Below are 20,513 nucleotides of genomic sequence, written 5' to 3'. Positions count from 1 at the left end.
CCGGAATGTACCGGAAAAAATTTCGTTTGTACCACTTCCGGTACGAAGTTATAAGGGTTTTAAAGTTGGGGGGGAGGGGTGGAGAAACGGCAGCCTCCAAACTTGGAATTTCGAAACAAAACCTATGGCAATCGTTTGTTCTACGTTTGTGCCGGAATGTACCGCAAAAATTTTCGTTTGTACCACTTCCGGTACGAAGTTATAAGGGTTTTAAAGTTTAGGACTGGAGAAACGGAAACCCCCTAAAGTGAAATTTCGAAACAAAACCTATGCCAATCGTTTGTGCTACGTTTGTACCGGAATGTACCCGGAAAAATTTTCGTTTGTACCACTTCCGGTACGAAGTTATAAGGGTTTTAAAGTGGGGGGCTGGAGAAACGGAAACCCCCAAAAGTGAAATTTCGAAACAAAACCTATGCCAATCGTTTGTGATACGTTTGTGCCGGAATGTACCACAAAAATTTTCGTTTGTACCACTTCCGTTACGAAGTTATAAGGGTTTTAAAGTGGGGGGCTGGAGAAACGGAAACCCCCAAAATAGTCCAGGAACTTTAGTCAAAAAATGGGTGTTTCTTCGGAAAAATTAGAAGCCAAGGTTTTCCTTCACAAAAACGTTCATTAGGTCATTCTAAATGACATATCAAAAGTCCCCTACTTTCTGCTGTACGCTTCCCCTATTTTCGGGGGGTGGAAGTGTGGGAGGAAAACGCAATTTAAAATACAATCTAATTCAGTTTATTTGCATGTTAACCTAAATATTCCGAATAAAGAAACAAAATTTACCGGCAACGCTTAGCACATTTGCTCGTAAATGTTTCAGAGGAAGTCTCAAAGAATATAGGGTCGGGTTTCGGAAATATGACGTCATCAAAATGGCCGACACCAGAATTTGTAGTGTTTTGTGGGAATGGTTATAACTTCCCGTAGAATAGTGATAAAACCGTCGTTTTTGTTTCAGATTGAAGATCATTAATTACCAAATGTACGAAATGAAAAGTGCTGTCTGCATTGTTAATTTCTTTCGAGATACAATATCAAAAAAACTAGTTTTTGAGTACTTGGTTTTAAGTGTAAATGCAAATAACTCAGTAATCAAAAAATATTTCAAAATATATCTTCAAATAAAGCTTGTAGAACATTATATAGCCTTTCCAACGGTATTTGTACCTGCATTTTTTTTGTAACTAAAACCAACTAAAAGGGAGAGGTCCAACTGCACAATTATGGAACCAGTATTTAGATATAGTGTTAATCCGCAAAGAGTTTATTGGAGCAGAGAGGATGGGTGACTGGAAGGCATATCTGTCTGCAGTGAAGAGGATGATTCCGTATTTCCATGCCGCAGGACACTTTTTGTACGTTAAAAGTGCCAACTTGTTTGTACAAGACATGGTAAAGTTGGAGAACATAATGGATGGAGAAATGTATAGAAAATTTACTGCAGACTTTTTCACTGTTAAGCGATCAGACAATTTTTTTAGTGGAACTCCAACAGATATGGTAATAGAACAGTCACTCATGAAGTCTTCAAGAATACGAGGAGACTTTGTGCATAGAAGAAGTACAAAAGAGAATGTTTTACTAAGTTTGTTGTTGGTTTGTTAAGTGCGAGCAACATTTCTGAAGGACCAGAAAACTTTTGTGGGATTTCGTTTGCAAGTGAAGAACAGCACGTAGATGCACGAGAATCTCGAATCAAACGGGACCAAGATGTTAGGAAAGTATCAGAGTGGTTCAGTGCCCACAACCCTTTCCCAAATGTACAAGTGATCATGTCTATAGGAACAGGGGTTACAGGTAATGTGGAGAAGATAAACTGCTACGATGCACTGAACATTGGAGCAACCATGATGGAAAGAAAAGTTGGTGACAATTTTCATGACATAAAATATTCTCGTACTGATAGGATTCTTTCTCTTCAAACAGTGAACAGTCACCTTACGGTACATGATGTTACTGTGCCTGTCGATCCATTGCCGTTGTTTCAACGATTCAGCGTAATCAAAAGATCAGATGATGACCTTCGAGCATGTTTAAATTACGAACTGGCTCCTTACCCAATGGCTCTTTTTGATGCAACTGGAATGAGTAAAACGAAGAAATCATCCTTATTCAACATCTTCAACCCGACCAATGTTCATCCTGATCTCGGAAACGCAAAATACGTCGTTGATGGAGGGTCCCTTCTTCATCGAGTGGTGTGTGGCGTCAAAACGATTCTTTCATGGATGTTTGTGATAAATATGTGGCATATGTGGAAAAACACTTCGGTCAAAACACTGTCATCGTATTTGATGGTCATGGTAATCCTCAGAAAAATGTAAAAAGCATGGAGCAACTTCGACGGTGCTCGAAAGCAGCATCAACAACAATTATATTTGATGGAAACATGGTTGCGACTACGAGCCAAGAAAACCTTCTCGCCAATGCAAACAACAAAAGTAGGTTGATTGGTTTGCTCACTGATAAATTCAAGGCTCCCAATATTGATGTCAAACAAGCAGAGAGTCATGCTGATGTCCTCATTGTAGAAACCGCACACACGATATCAAAAATTAATTCTAATTCTACAGTTGTTGTTGGTGAGGATATTCATTTGTTAGTAATCATAACAGCTCGATCTCCTCCGAATTTAGAATTTTTTTCTTGAAGCCAGGAAAAATAAAGACAGAGCAGAAGATTTACTCATCAAGGAGTTATTCAAAAATCACATTTTATTTCTACATGCTTTTTCAGGCTGATGGAACATCTGCCATTTTTCAGAAGGGGAAATCAGCTTGTTTGAAATTATTATAAAAACGTCAAGATTTAAAACGTCATAGAAAATTTTAATCGAAGTAATGTCTCCCATCCAGAAATAACTGAAAGTGGCATACAGTTTTTTTGGGGGGAGGGGTTATACGGTGCATCTGCAAATGACATTTCACTAAATGATTACCGTTATCATTATTTCACCAAATCCGTGAAGAGAAATAAGTCTGTCGATTTAAAAACCCTACCACCGACTTCAGCTGCAGCACAACATTTGTTTCGGGTCTATTACCACGTACAAACATGGCTCGGAAACCAACTAAATCCTGAGGAGTGGGATTGGGTTATGAAAGACAATTTGTTAGTACCAATTCGATCAACGCAGCCACTTGCTCCGCCGTCCCATTAAAATGATTTTCTGTTCATGATTTAAAGGATGCGGCAATTGTGTGGATGTCGAAAGCTTGGTCTGTTCTACTCTCTTGCTTGTGCAAATTGTCACGGACAATCCTCTTTGAATGTCACTTCAACGGAAGGAATCTCTGAACGTGAAATATTCATGGACGCCTAAGAAATAGAGATAACAAACCAGGTCGACCTGCTATAATTACAATTATTATTTATCAATCAGCAAAGGAACTCAATAAGTAAACCATTTCAGGTAAGTTGAATAGCTTACATTTCTTATTCATTATTACTCTGAATTTTACATTTCTCATTCTACAAACGATAAGAATCTATCGCCGAACGTTGTAAATCCTCATTTTTGTATCTGTGTCTGGAGTGTGTGTGACTTACAGATTCTAATGCGATTTAATCTTATATCCAATTTTTTTCAATTTTTTTTTAAAAAGTAGGCTTATATTGTCTTTACAAGAATCGATCTATTAAATAAAACAAGATACCTTCCTTACATTTCAAAATACAAAAAATGCAGGTACAGATACCGTTGGAAAGGCTTTATAATGCCCTACAACCATTGTTTGAAGATATATTTTGAAATATTTTATGATTACTGAGTTATTTGCATTTACACTTAAAACCAGGTACTCAAAAACTAGTTTTTTTTTGTTATTGTATCTCAAAAGAAATTAACGATACAGAAGCACGTTTCATTCCGTACATTTGGTAATTAATTATCTTCAATCTGAAACAAAAACGACGGTTTTATCACTATTCTGCGGGAAGTTATAACCATTCCCACAAAACACTACAAATTCTGGTGTCGGCCATTTTGATGACGTGATATTTCCGAAACCCGACCCTATATTCTTTGGGACTTCCTCTGAAACATTTACGAGCAAATGTGCTAAGCGTTCCCAGTAAATTTTGTTTCTTTATTCGGAATATTTAGGTTAACATGCAAGTAAACTAAATTTGATTGTATTTTAAATTTCGTTTTCCTCCCCCACTTCCACCCCCCGAAAAAGGGGAAGCGTACAGCAGAAAATCGGGGACTTTTGATATGTCATTTAGAATGACCTAATGAACGTTTTTGTGGAGAAAAACCTTGGCTTCTAATTTTTCCGAAGAAAAATGCTAAAGTTCCTGGACTAAAAGTGAAATTTCGAAACAAAACCTATGCCAATCGTTTGTGCTACCTTTGTGCCGCAATGTACCCCATAAATTTTCGTTTGTACCACTTCCGGTACGAAATTATAAGAGTTTTGAAGTGGGGGGCTGGGAAATGGCAGCCTCCCACCTAGGAATTTCAAAACAAAACTTATGTCAATCGTTTGTGCTATGTTTGTGCCGGAATGTACCGCAAAAATTTTTGTATCACTTCCAGTACAAAAGTATGACAGTTTTAACTAGGGGGCTGCCGTTTCCAGAACCCCCCCCCACCTTCGAATCTCGAGATAAAACTATGTCAATCGTTTGTGGTACGTTTTTACCGGAATGTACCGGAAAACAATTTACGTGCCTGAAGTTGCCCCTCCTCTCTCCCAAATTACACCAAACGTTGCACATCGTTAGTGCACGTTAGTGCATTTAGAACTAACGTTAGTGCTATCAGCGTTTACGAGATATTGAAGATTTTGGTGGGGGACCAACTTCATATGAAGTTAGCCCCCCACCCATCTTTATGCAGACAGATTTTCACTAAACTTAGCGCATCGTTAGTGCACTTAAACACACTAAGCACTACCGTAATTCCTACCATATTTTGGGATTATTCAAGATTTTCATTGGGGGGGGGCAACTTCAGAAATATCAAATTCTATACAAATAGAGGTAGAAACATGGGGTTGACGGTAATCGTTAGTGCATCGTTAGTGCACTTAAAAGCACTAAGCACTAACGTTAGTGTTACCACATTTTGAGATTTATTCAAAATTTTTGGTAGGGGCCAACTTCAGAAATATCAAATTCCATAAAAAGTGTCAGTATTTTCAGGAATCAGTAACGAATGCACTAATTACTTTGTTAGTGCTTGAAGAGGGCGCAAATTCACGCTGACCACCAAAGGTATTTTACTTGTAGCACCTACACTAATTAAGCACTAACGTCAGGGGTTGGTGCACGAAGAATCACTAACGATGCACTAAGGATTGTACTGGAAATGATCATTAGTGCTTTTTAATTTGGCAGAAATTGGACACAGTGAAAAACTTCCCTTAAATTTCTTATGTGAGTTTCCAGAGATGTAACTGGCCATAACTACACTAATAGTGAAGCACTAACGAAAACGGCTCTAATTTCTTCGTTAGTGGTTGAAGTGGGGCGCCAAGTTCATGAAAGCTTCCAAAGGTTTTTTTACTTGTAGGACCTACATTAATGAAGAACTAACGTTAGGTGTTAATGCACTAAGAAGCACTAACGATTTCAGTAGAAAAGGTCATTAGTGCTTTTGATTTTGGCGGAAATTTGACGCAATGAAAAATTCCCCATAAATCTCTTATGGGATTTTTGTGGCATATAATTGGCCATATCAACATCAATAGTTAAGCATTAACGGAACTATGAGTGTTTTGCAGAAGCGCTAACGATACATTAACGAATGGACTTATTTTTCGTTACAGCTTGAAGTGGGAACCAAGTTCACGCTGGCCCGCAAAGGTTTCTTACTTGTAGCACCTACACTAATGAAGCACGAAACTTAGGTGTTGGTGCACTAGGAAGCACTAATGTTACAAGGAAAGAAAATTTTCGAAATTATCGTGAACTTAGCGCACACTACAAGCACAAACAAAAAAAAAATAGTTTTATACGTTAGTGCATTGTTAGTACTTCTAGAAGATACAAGTAGTTTCGTTAGTGTTTCACCATTAGTGTAGAAATGGCCAATTATAAGTCTCAAAACTCCCATAAGAAAGACATGGGGAATTATTCATTGTATCAAATTCCCATCGCATTCAAAAGCACTAATTACCTCTGTTAGTGCAATTGTTAGTGCATCGTAATTGCTTCTTAGAGCACAAACATCTAACGTTAGTGCTTCATTAGTGTAGGTGTTACAAGTAAAAAAAACTATGGAGAAGTCAGCGTGAATTTCGCACCGACACTTTAAGCACTAACGGAAAAAAGTCCAATTCGTTAGTGCTTCTATAAAGCACTAACAATTTCGTTAGTGCTTCACTATTAGTGTAGTTATGGCCAATTACATATCACGAGACTCACAAGAAATTTAGGCAAATTTTTCATTGAATCAAATTTCCGCCAAATTCAAAATCACTAATGATCTCTTCTAGAGCGATCGTTAGTGCATTGTTAGTGCTTCTTAGCGCATCTACACCTAAGGTTAGTGCTTCATTAGTAAATGTGCTACAATTAAAATACCTTTTGAGGCCAGAGTGAACTTAGCGCCCCCACTTCAAGCACTAACTAAAAACTTAGTGCTATTCGTTAGTGCATTGGTAGTGCTTCTAGAAAACACTAACAATTTAGTTAGAACTTCAATATTAGTTTAGTTATGGCCAATTACATGTAACGAAACACATAATAAATTTATGGGAAATTTTTCATTGCATCAAATTTCCGTGAAATTCAAGAGTACTAATGATCTATTCTAGTGCAATCGTTAGTGCTTCTAAAAAATACTAACAGTTTCGTTTGTCCTTCAATATTAGTGTAGTTATGGACAATTACATGTCCCTAAAGTCCTATAAGACATTTATTGGAATTTTTAATTGCATCAAATTTCCGCCATATTCAAAAGCACTAATGATATCTTCTAGTGCAATTGTTAGTGATTCTTAGTGCACCAACCCCTAACGTTAGTACTTCATTAGTGTAGGTGCTACAGGCACAATATCTTTGGAGGGCACGGTGAACTTGCTTCAACTTCAAGCACTAACAAAAAATTAATGTCATTCATTAGTGTATCGTTAGTGCTTCTAGAAAGCACTAAATGTTTGTATGGAATTTGATATTTCTAAGGTGGCCCCACCAAAAATCTTGAATAAATCCCAAAATATGATAGCACTAACATTAGTGCTTAGTGCTTTTAAGTGCACTAACGATTGCCGTTAACTCAACGTTTCTATCTCTATTTCTATAGAATTTGATGTTTCTGAAGTTTGCCCCCCACTTTAAAACTATTATAACTTCGTACCGGAAGTGGTACAAACGAAAATTTTAGCGGTACATTCCAGCACAAACGTAGCACAAACGATTGGCATAGGTTTTGTTTTGAAATTCCTAGGTGGGAGCTGCCGTTTCCCCAACCCCCCACTTTAAAACTCTTATAACTTCGTACCGGAAGTGGTACAAACGAAAATTTTAGCGGTACATTCCAGCACAAACGTAGCACAAACGATTGGCATAGGTCTTGTTTAGAAATTCCTAGGTGGGGGCTGCCGTTTCCCCAACCCCCACTTTAAAACTCTTATAACTTCGTACCGGAAGTGGTACAAACGAAAATTTTTGCTGTACATTCCAGCACAAACGATTGGCATAGGTTTTGTTTCGAAATTCCAAGGTCGGAGGCTGTCGTCTTTCCAACCCCCCCACTTTAAATGACTTATAACTTCGTACCGGAAGTGGTACAAACGAAAATTTTTGCGGTACATTCCGGCACAAACGTAGCACAAACGATTGGCATAGCTTTTTTTTTTTGAAATTCCTACGTGGGGGCTGCCGTTTCCCCAGCCCTTCACATCAAAACCCTTGTAACTTCGTACCGGAAGTGGTACAAACGAAAATTTTTGTGGTACATTCCGGCACAAACGTGGCACAAACGATTGATGTAGGTTTTGTTTCGAAATTCCAAGTTTGGAGGCTGCCGTTTCTCCAGCCCCCCACTTTAAAACCCTTATAACTTCGTACCGGAAGTGGTACAAACGAAAATTTTTCCGGTACATTCCGGCACAAACGTAGCACAAACGATTGCAATAGGTTTTGTTTCGAAATTCCAAGTTTGGAGGCTGCCGTTTCTGCAGCCCCCCCACTTTGAAACCCTTATAACTTCGTACCGGAAGTGGTACAAACGAAAATTTTAGCGGTACATTCCGGCACAAACGTAGCACAAACGATTGGCATAGGTTTCGTTTCGAAATTCCAAGGTGAGGGGGCTGCCGTTTCCCCAGCCCCCCACTTTAAAACTATTATAACTTCGTACCGGAAGTGGTACAAATGAAAATTTTAGCGGTACATTCCGGCACAAACGTAGCACAAACGATTGGCATAGGTTTCTTTTCGAAACTCCAACGTGGGGGGCTGGCGAAATGCACCTGTAAAACCATTACCTATATCGGCTCTTTCATCAGTGGGAAGCTTTAATAATTCCGGAAATTTCTCAAGGTCAAAGCTCAATTGTCATTTATTTTCATCTGACTGCATGTCAAAAGGTAGCAGAGGTTTTGAGACATGAATTCCCTCAAGAGTTTCTCAAAACATCTTTTGCTCCGAGGGAAACACTTCTAGGTCATTAACAAGAGGTAGTTAACTACAATATTATGCGCATATCTGTCAAAAAGAATAAAGCAAATATGTCTAGAATGTACCACCATTCAGTAACAACTGAAAACAAGTCATATAAATTGCATACGAATTTCTCAATTTATAGCTTAGCTTTTTTTTATTTTCAATCTGAATAACTCAGTGTGCTATAATATCAATTTCAATAAACTGCATACATACGCTTCTATTTCATGGTTGTTTGTGTTATTGTGTTTTCAATCCGAATAATCCAATGTACCAGACTAGTTTTCAGGTAGAGAAAGGTATGCATATTTATTAAACATACTATCAAGAGCGCCGATCTTGGGGGGCCCGGGCCCCCCAAAGCTCATGTGTCCCCTATTTTATTTATGAGTATACAATATTTGGTATAATTTGAGTGCAATTTGTCTTAAAATCTTCATATATATACCTTCTGCATCTGAATGCCCCCCCCCCACAAATTTACAGAGAAATCGGCGCTCTTGCATACTATAGTGGTATTTTCTAGTACTGTATATTTTTATGATTACTCTATATACATTTTTTATAAGTAGCTGTCGTGCCACTGCTTATTAAAATTTTACAATCAAGTAATACTAGAAATCCAATTCTAAAAATACACAAATCACACATTTTCTGTAAGTTGGCCACCTGTCTAAGTTGGCCACTTTTCGATGGAACCGATGGTGGCCAACATAGGTAGGCTTCACTGTATATACCATGCCCTTTACAATTTCCATCTAATTGATTTATATCTTTATATCTTCTTTCTAATCGTTCTTGTAGTTTAATATTTGGACCACAGAACGAAAATCCTGGAATATATAATTGAAATAAAGTTTATTAAAACAATCGTGTACTACTCCTTTACCATATTTCTCATTATTCCGAAATCTTGATAGTGATGTATTCAATATGTTAAATAAATCATCTATATCTTTTGAATTGACTGCAATAAGTCGTTAGAGTTTAGAACTTATCATATACATTATATGAATTTTTCGTTTTTAGATTATTATTATGGCCTTTTCCTTCTCCATCAATAACCATTAACCAATCTATTTTTGCGAACATCATCCAGCCAAATTTGTGTATTGGATTCTTTTTGGAAATCTGTGTATTGTTTAAATGATTTGCCCGTCTCTTCTTTTTTGAAGATTGAGTTTGTTTTCATCTCTTTTTCATTTCATCCCAAATAGGTTTAATGTGCTATCATATTTAAGACGAAACTTGATTTAACTCTTTCAGTTGTTTGATAATTTTTTGCTACATAGAATTTGTGTGTAATAATATTGTAATATAATTTTGTTTATCTCCTGTGACAATTTTTGTCGTGTTTATACTCATGCATTATTTTTGTTAATAACATTAAAACATCTGTTGCTGATAATGCTTTTATCACCAACCAATTTACGTATTATCATTCTGTATTCGTAGTTATTCATCTGCAACTGTTTATTAACCAATTTTCTTTGCACCTGTTGTAAACCAATTGTAAAATTCCTTTTTGCCTTGGTTGATGTAGGTAGTCGACTGTCCATTTAGAAATAGCAAGAAATTTCTTTCTCTTGTGAGAATGGAGATATACACATTTTACTTGAGAAAATGTTATTGTCTTCTGAGGTAGAGTTTTTTAAAATTCAATAATTTTTTGCTCAAATATTGTACAAATGTTCTCTGGTAATATAAACTTTCTTTTTCTAACATTAATATGTTCTGTTATTAGAGTTTTGTTTTGTTCCATTACATCTTTAATTTCGTTTCATAAAGTGTGAATAGCATATATTAAGAGTATTTCTTGCTTTTGAATTTATTGTAAATTATTTGGTTTGTGTTCTTCCAATTTTTGGAATGTCAATAATGAACTCTTTCAATTGAATGTTTCTATCAACTCCATTCTAATTTATTTTTATAAAGGAAAGATACAATTATCGTTAAGTTCATGCTGAACGTTCGTATATTAATCCTCTGGAAATACACTGAGGTGTTTGACACCCCGAAATATCTTTGTTTATTTGTTCCTTGTTTATTTTAGCGAAAGAGAAATTTTCATTTCTTTGTAAATTCACCTGAAACCACTGATCTTCGACATTGTTCGTCGTGCTTTCACGAAGTGAAGAGTTTCTGTTTTTCAGCACCTGTTTGTAACACCCCAGAATTGGCATTTATAAAGTGTGTCTCGTAAGGGTTAATATTCTAACGTAAAACGTTTGGATATTGGACTTTTGAAAGGTAATGAGGAATTTTATGGAGATTACAATAACAATTTAATCCATAAATACTTATTGTTTAAATATTCGTACAATTCCTAATCTTGTCTCTGTTTTTTACATTATTCATTTTCCTTGCACACAATTATTATAAAACCATAATCACACTTCCAGAGATCAGAACGTCTCTCTTTAAATTTTTCAAGAGACATACTCCTGTAGCTTTCCCGAAAACTCATTATAAACATGTGTAAGGGTTGTATCTTCTTTAAGAAACATACCTAAGAAATTAACATTACATTTTAATAATTTTTTCAGCACTTTTAATCACGTTTGTGAAAGATAAAATAATTTTTTATATTCCTCTTATAAAAAGATCTCTGCTATTCTTTTTATTTGCTAAAATGTAATCACTAAACACAACCAAACAATTTTTACATTTATCAATGAGTACAGGTGAATGAGTACTAGAAATCGTTACTCCAATTGACCATTAACTGTTGCTATTTAATCTTTAAATTTAAAGTGTTCTTCACCAATTTATTTTTGCAGCTATTGATATTTAAGTTGATTAATAGTTTTGAAGCCTATATAAAATAACGTGATGACAACAAAAATAAAAATAAAAGAAACGTTTTATCACATCCAGATGGGCCTATCATAAGACATCGTATAACATCAGATACTAATTCTCCATTTCTTCTTCCATATGAATTTTCTTTCTCATTTCTCATACATCCAAAATTAAGTATTTTTAAATTTACTCATTTCTTACAGGAAAATGCTTTAATTTTTTAACTTTTTCATTGTATTTTTAACACATTTTTCATCCATATCTCTATTTAATGTTATTACCATTTTAAATTGCCGTCCAAAGGAGTTAATATTCTCTCTTTATATTCATATTTCTTCTTTGGTATTGTTTAATTTAGGTGATAAACAGGTTACTACTACACTTGATGTAGCTAAAGAGGTTGATATAATTGTGTAAACATTGAGGAATAAATACTTTTATAAAACAAAAAATGTAGATAATAATGTTGATAAGGTGACTAAGAAATAATAAGCATGTTTAATAAGTCATAATTTATTCTTCTAATTTTTAAAATCGTGTTCTAATGTTGTAATGACTTATTTTATTGATTTAATTACCTTCTCTCTCGCGATATCCTTAGACAAATCACATTCATTCCTTTGCTATATTGTAAATTATAAGGGTTTTTAATTGAGTGGTATAAATTCAGTATTAAAGAAAAGATTTTATAATCAATTAGCTAAGAACACTAACGATTTAAATAGAGGATTATACTTTCTCATACTACATCTTTTACCCCAAAAATAGAATAAGATGAAGTCAATTTATATATGATGATAGAGAAGTTGTTGTTCCAGTAGTGAAACACAGGTTAATATTTTTTAACGATTGCTTAGGATCTTAATTTGTAAACATTACACTATCAGGAAATCGTTTGAAAAGCAGAGTCGAAACAAAAACAGATAGTGAATACGTAACAGTGGGAAATATAGGTGTTGTTCATGGTTTTGAGTATGAACAATTAAAAAATGTATATTGTATGCAAACTACATGGATTTCACTATTTGGACATAAAAATATTCGCTGTAATATGACTGGTAGAATGTTTGTTGAAAGTAGTGATTATGCGCAAACAGAAACGGGAGTTATAGTCATTTACAACAGATGTAGAGTGTCAGCATAAACTTGTATATACACTTTTTATCCGTTTGTTTTTCTTTAACAAGACGCAAGATTAATAAAATTGAAATAAAAATACGTATGACGACAATTTGATTGATTTTTGTCGAGGTAACTAGAGCTGTGGTCTTCCAAAATTTCTCTATAATAAATGAATGACATTGAAAATATCCAGAACTATAGATTCAAACTTTCTACCAAACAGACAAACATTTAATAATTTCAATAAGACTAATACAAAATAGTGGTTGGTGATGTGTTTATCCATCCTCACAAAGCAGACTGTTAAAAGAAATTTAAAATTGTTGGTGCACAGGTACAGGAACAATCGGTGCTAATGCTACAATAAAACTTATAGATATTTTTTTGTCAATCTTTCTACAAATAGAAATGACAAAGCATATAGCTGTACATAGAATTAAATTACCTATAATAATTTCAACTGGAATTGCAAGGTTAAAACATGTGTAAATTTGATGCTTCAAATTTAAAACATGCTTGTTTCGAAACAGATGATATATTTTCGGAAACCCGACTGATTGAAATATAATTCTATTGTTTTATTTGAGGACGGAAGCCCGACTTTTTAAACTATTATATATATAATGTGGAAAGAAGGATTGAGAATAGCATTCACTATAGCTAATAGCAATAAGTTTTTTTTTAAATAATTGAACCATATGTACCTGTTAGCCTTTAAACTATCCTCAAAGAATGAATTTTTAAAAGCTTTCCAAGGAAAAGTACGAGTTGTTAATATGGAACTTCGAAAGAAAGTTTTTCTCATCCATAGTTTGAATGCTACTTTGAAAAATATTTAAAACACATAATTGGTAGTCGGAATTAATATATGGTTGTTCTCATTAAACAATGAACAATGAACTGAGTTCTAAAAATATAATTTTTATTTGACAACGAAGTTAATACAAAACCATTTTATAAATTTATTCTTATAATTATGATGTAATAATTATATAAATTTTATTTATACCTATAAAAGCTATAAAAATAACACTGGTCAACAAAGGTTCTGTCTCAGAGCTGAAATTTACTAACTTTGATATAGTTTTTCTTGATGAAGTTGAATCTGTACTCGAAATTTAACTACTACCCACAGTTTTTCAGAGTCAGTATATGTATATACGATACAACTAACCCTGTAAACCCGCTGCAGGTTTATAAGAAAGTAGCTACTGCTGCAAGACTATCCATCCGAGTATCATGGTTTGTACGTCGTTCTCTTCAGAATGAAACAAGCTTTCCAAGGGTAGTACTTGCATGTGTGCATGATGTACGAAAACGGAAAATTAAGGACAATGCGGGAACTCTGCTTCAAAAGATCTTATTGGTAAAGTTTGCACCTATGGAGCTACCCTGGCTACAGGAACCAAAACATTATGTATCTTGAAAAATACTGTAGGTTAGAGCTAACGTGTGTGCCAAGTTGCATTGCAATCTTCCTTTGCGAATGGGATAGTTGGGACAGGCATAATCAATATGTTAAGAAAGTATGGCTGAATCGAACTTCACAGACTCCGCAAAAAATCTTTCTACCCCCTCTACACATAAAACTCAATGTGAACTTCGTCAAAAGCTTAGACAGAACTGGAAGCGGTTTAAATATATGAGAACTAAATTTCACAGAATCAGTGACGGTAAAATCAAAGAGGGTATTTTTGTAGGCCTTCAGATCAGGGAACTTTTCAGTGATGTGTAATTCATTGACGAACTCAATGAGCTCAAAAGAACCGCGTGCATGACATTTAGAACAACATGCAAATATTTTTTTTAAAGAATCATAGGTCCAACGATCCTTACGACGTTGTATTCGACTTCGTAACTGCCTATCAGGCATTGGAGTGCATCGTGAGCCTTAAAATTATCTTCTTGGACTCCCACATAGACTTCTTTCCCTTACAAACCTTGGAGCTGTGATTGACAAGCATGGTGAGAAGTTTCATTAGGCTATTGCTGAAATGGAGAAACGTCATCAGGGAAAATTGACTTCCTCCACTTGCAAAGTCCAGCTGATTATATCTTGAATTTGCTGAGGGATATTCCTGACTCCAAGAACAAGCAAAAAGCATACATCCAAACATTTAAGAGGTACGTGTTGAACAAGTTTACATTGCAAAAGCACCTTCTTGCATGCAAAGTTACCTGAATGGCGGTACACATTTCTTTCCTCTGTCTCATCAAAACTGTGGGTGACAGAAGAAACCTAAAATTAGATACTTAAATCATCGCTGTCAATACTATTAGATTCACCTATTGGAGTTCCTGAGATAGAGAAAAACTTGTTTTTTGGTTGGCCATATATATATGTATTATAATTTTATCCTTTGACTTTTGCACTCACCATCACACTCAAAATATTTTACGGAATTATGTTTGAGTTTTGGAGAAAAGTATTACTTTTAAAAAGATCTTACATTTTATGAGCATTAGCCAAGTATTTTTATTTTTGAAATTTCGTTATAAATTCTATAATGAGTTTTCACTCTTTGTAATTTTATCTTTAGATATAGGCAGCCATCATTACATAAGAACATTCAGTTTCTTAATGTAGTTTTGAAATTAAGTTTTATTTTTTTTGAAATGCATTAGTAAATGACGAAGATGTAAGGTTTGTATAATTTGTGATTTAAATGATAAATGTTGCCAGTACCTAATTGTTATTAGAACATTGCTATATTCTTTAATTTTAGAGATGACACTTCGAAAACTTACAGAGGCGAATATTAGTACCATCAAAATATCAGGTGTAAATATTAGGCAACACTACGGATTTTTTTCATTAATGTAAGAACGTAGGGTTGAATTCAAGCAGTGGACTGCAAATTAATAATGGTCGGCGAATTTTTTTGTTTCTAAATGATTTTTTAAATGAACTTTAGTCGTCTCCATGTAAACAGGTGGCTACAAAATGTATACTTCTGATTCGCGTATGTAAATGATTGGGTGTTCCCAGGCACGTATTTATATATTGTGCATCCCTGTGCTCTAAATTACTTGCCGCCCACGGCAAAAAAAAATCACCCCCGAAAATGACCAATATTAGAGTTGAATTCACAATTTTTGGGGTTGGGGAGATGAGTAGTGACAGTTTTAATCCAATTCAACTTCAACGTCATACTCGACTTCCCAGGGAGAGGGCGATATTTCAAAAGTAATCAAAAATGACAGATATTAGTGTTGAATTCATAGTTTTTGAGGTCGCTGAGTTTAACAATATCAGTTTTCATTATGTCCAAGTTCATTCTCAGAATGACTTTTAAAAATAATCAGATAAGATAGCTAATTAGTAACTACCGTAATTAGAGCGAATTAAACACATTAACATATTTTCTCGCGTTTGTACGGGACTGTGCAGGTTGCTAGTTTTAAATATTACTGTATTGTGAATCTTTGTTTTAAAAAAACAAAATTTGCCGCCCCCTAAATTCTGTCGCCCCTTGCTCGAGCACAGAATAGCACTTACGTAAATACGGGCCTGAATGTTCCTGGTACGTAACTAATAACTAGGGGGAAACTGGCGGCATGGGATACATTGGCAATAGGATTGTAAACTCTGTAGTTTTATGTTGTAGGTTCTATTCAGATAGGGAAGCTGAAGCTGTAGGGAAAGCTACAAGTACACTTGAAGGGTGAGGGAAAAAAAAGGAATGTCCATGTATGTGCTTTATTGGGTGCTTTGTCCTATCTGTTGGTGACTCTTGGTACTAATTGACTTATATACCATGCATGCGTAGATGTAGAAATGTTCTTGTAAAAAGAGGCAAATGATTTAACTAACCCTATTCTTTCTACGCGTTTTTCAATATTAAAACCGCCGTTTTCTCAAAAATGCAGTTTTGTGACAGTTCTTCTTTTTTCCCCTTACCCTTCTCTTACAGCTCTCAATGGTTGGAAATAGAAAGTGGAAAACAACTTGAAGAGTGAATTCAGAAATGCTGTGATTCATCTGAGGGAGTAAAATGAAAACAAAAACCCGATAGCCTCTCAGGTGAATCTCAGGATTTGTCCCACGGGAGTTTTGCATTAATTTACAAGATCTTGGACTTAGAAAAATTTCCATCATATTGTATATTCATGTATGGAATATAATAAGTAAGAATCACTGAATAAGTTGACATTTACGTCAAAATTCTCCGCACAAATCACGAATAAGTTAAAGAACTCGCATATCTGTAGAAATGTGTAAGTTTCTTCAAACTATAGTTTTTTGGTTAATTTTATGTTTTTGTGTAGTTGTAAAAACACTTTTAAAATATTAGTACATGAAATAATAATTTATATAATATTGTAGCAGAGAAAGTTTTGTTTGGGTTCGTTTAGAGCGAAATTATACTCTTATCATCTTGTCTAGCTACTATAGAAAAATAGCCCGAAAATGATATATCATTCATAATTTAATCTACTTTAATATTAGAAAAAATCAGCAGTTTTTAAAGCAAATTGTGCTTAAATAATTTTATATAAAAATACATAAAAATGGGAGGTGTGCTAGAAACCTCATATCACATCTATTTTGGTGCAGTTAGTAACTTTATTCTGCTGGACTAGAGCATTTATTTATTTATATATTTTTATGAAAATATAGTTAAGAGTCTAACTTACTGAAAATAATATAAAATTCACCATTTTTCTTTTGCTTGTTTTTCAAAGGTGAAAGGAGATAATAAAATGCAACTTACCACATTCATAGATAATGTTACTCAACAACAGAAAATTATGAACCTGTAGAATTTTCAGTGTTGCTGTCCATAGAAATTACAGTGTTGCCGGAATAACAACGACCCTAAAATCTAAGTTAAGGCTGCGCCTAGCGGAACGATCTCAACTGCATTTGGTTACGTTTCATGTTTTTCCGGTTTTCTGTGAACTACACAAAGAAAAATGCATAATCCAGTAAATTTTGTAAATGCTGTTTTACCAGGTTATGCGCGTCACCACATTAAGCAATGTTGTTTCATCCGTAGTAGGATCTACACCACCGTCCAGCAAAAATTTTGTATTGTGGGACCACCATTTCAAATCTAGAATTAACGCCATACCCGTTCCGACGGTGGTAACTTACGTATATAATCTTGTTACCACCTTCCTACGACTGTTCCCTCTCGGTTATTTCTATATTGGCCCTACCTTACGAGAATAATAAGACGTTATATCATTCTGTGAGAAGGAAAGAGAGGAAAGATCTTTTTAACACGACGCCGAACTTCAGACTTGGCATGGTGTTCGAAACTGCTGTACTTTTATAAATGAAATTACATTACTTAAGCAGCGTAAATATGATGTATCCACACAGAAATCCTAGTCCTTTTTATCTCAATGTACGTTTTAAATAACATTATTATTTAGTTTTAATAACTGTGTTCTAAAACTATTTTGTTTGTTACAAACTAAATACAATTATTACTTAAAAAGTAGTTCATAGGAAAAAAAAACAACATGATACGTAAACAAATGCAGTTGAGTTCGTTCCTCTAGTCGCTGCTTTAATATAGATTTTAGGTATGTTGTCATTCTGGCTACACTGTAATTTCTATGGATGGCAACACTAGCAAATCTTCAGGTTCATATTTTCTGTTGTAGAATAGCATTATCTATGATTGTGGTAAGTTGCATTTTATTATCTCCTTTCACTTATGAAAGACAAGCAAAAGAAAAATGTTAAATTTTGCTATCAGATATCATCTATTGCTTTTTACTTTTTCCTATCAGTGGTAAAAATATTGCTAGCAATAAGGCACTTGCAATATTGTATAACTCATGAACTCTCATCTTTAAATTAGGTTTGTTTTATTGCGCAAAGCAAAGAATCGCTTTAAAACTGATGGTCTCAATAGCGTGAAATATGTATTGAAGGAACTACAAGTGAAGAAGCTGTATACATGGGTCTATGCGGAACTTCTGATGTCACTCTGATGGCGGTCACTGGGTTACATTCTAGCTGGGATGAAGAAAATACAAATTGTAATTGCATTCAGATTCTGGCACTCATTTATATTGTAGTAAATTCTTGGTCGTTTAAATTCAAAAGTAAGACGAGGCGTTACATGCGTTTATATGTACAGTCACCCACATAAGTACCTGGACCCCAAGTAATGGAATTATAACTGTCAGGGGTCCAGGTACTTATGTGGGTGACTGTACATTCCTGTATATACTATTATGTACTAAATGCATTTGTATAATGATGTTGCTATTAACATCTATTAGGAGTTGCCAAAGGAACAAAAATAATACGACTATTTCTGATATAATAAAAGGATTGTTATAGACATTGTTCATTTGTATAAATTTTGTAGGTGAATTACATTTATTTTATTTTATCTTATTTTATAGTTTTGGTAGTGTATTAATTTAGTTTATTTATTTTTCGCCTTAGGAACTATCAGTGATATGAACATCTTGTTATAATGATCGGCATCTCCATTCTTCTCCTCGAACTGAAATTAGTATCAAATCCTTCCTAAGCACTATCTTGTCACAAATTCTGTGTATTTTTTAGCCAGTTATACTGCAGAGAGTTTGAAAAGTGTGCTCCTGTTTGAGTACTCTGACCGCTAGAAACATAGATAATCTGACTAGAATCGGAAGGAATTAACACGCCAGTACACGCCCCCCAATTGTAACATGAGGACACGCCATGACGGCAATTTGCTCACGTAAGTTTTGATAGTTAATTCAGTATTCGTACATTTTTATTGAGAGTGAAAAATTTATTCTATGAAATTTTGGCTTCTTAGCTTATTATAGACACTTTCCGTACCTAAAAAAGATTAATCTAAAGATTTTGAGAAAATATTTGTTATGTTTTCACAGTTTTTGAATTTTCTATTACTACATGAGAACACGCCACGTTAGCATATTGCTGCACTCTTTGATTTACAAAGTAACGCCACAACACGCGCTGTGAGCAAATTGCCGCATTAGCTATTTGGGCTATAGGAAATTTTCTCCGCTTTATTGACACACGTTTTATTATTACAAATACAAAAAAGAATGTACGAAAACATCATTGATGTACTAGAACGGTGATGATATGAAACTAGTCCAGTGAAATTTAGAACGTATATTTACATGTCACCTTCTCCGTCCTTATCGTTTGCAGTTGGTCCTTGGCCACGCTCGGTGCAGTTTGTACGTTATGGTCTTATGTTCCTTGCATTTCGGAGTGTTGCAGTTGATGCATAAGACGGCAGTTTTCCTGTTCTTTCTACGGGGGCAGATACGGCAAACTCTATTCTGACCTCGCTGATCAGGTGGTGCTTGAGGTTCTTGCCTAATTGGCTGAAGTTGGGATATTTCAACTAGCCGGTCCTTTATTGACCTTGCGATTGGATAGTTTGTAGCTATTCTTCTTTGCGCATGATCCGAAAGAAGCTGTCGGCCAAGAGATTTCAAGAAATCTTTTCTTCCAGGCTTGTTGAATTCATTATTTCCCATGTTGTTGGCTTTCCAAATAAAAAAAGAATTTATTCCACCAACATTCAATTCAAAGAAAAACATGGTTAGTGGCCAGCGATTTGATATACTCGATATGCTATACTCTTTTTGCATGGCGTCACTGACATCTACAGCACATTTGTTTTTGTTGTAGAAGGTAATTGATGGTTTGCATGCATCACCTGTACTTTCATCAATCTCATCGTCCTCGTGCCATGTGGAAAGTAATACATTGTACTTGTTCTTTTCAGCTTTGTACGATACTAGTGCCACCTATTGTTCTACTCTTCAAACAATACGTTTAAAGAATGAGCAAACGACCCTTAAAATACAACACTTAACACTAGAACACGCCCGTTAGCACCCTGCTCACAACAGTCTCTACGTGGTTACACGCGCCGTTAGCAATTTGCTCATGGTGACCAATGTACACCCTTCCACTCCCGAACCATGCGCGTGACTGGCAAAACCGGTCAGGGTCAAGTAAATGTGAGGTGGGT

General features: G+C 35.0%; 1 protein-coding gene across 1 annotated transcript in view; it reads left to right on the top strand.

The window, feature by feature from the left end:
• Nucleotides 1-18,847, top strand: part of LOC145665850 (beta-1,4-N-acetylgalactosaminyltransferase bre-4-like) — a 77,624-nt gene extending 58,777 nt beyond the window's left edge. The window contains exon 6 of the mRNA XM_081732964.1: nt 18,357-18,847. Within this exon, the coding sequence (XP_081589090.1) occupies nt 18,357-18,489 (133 nt within the window). The 3' untranslated portion in view covers nt 18,490-18,847. The remainder of the gene's footprint in view (nt 1-18,356) is intronic.
• The last annotated feature ends 1,666 nt before the right edge of the window (nt 18,848-20,513 follow it).

This window comes from Thermobia domestica, chromosome 12 (assembly GCF_964235325.1).
Source record: "Thermobia domestica chromosome 12, izTheDome1.hap1.1, whole genome shotgun sequence".
NCBI lineage: Eukaryota > Metazoa > Arthropoda > Insecta > Zygentoma > Lepismatidae > Thermobia > Thermobia domestica.
This window is presented reverse-complemented; position numbering and strand designations above follow the sequence as displayed.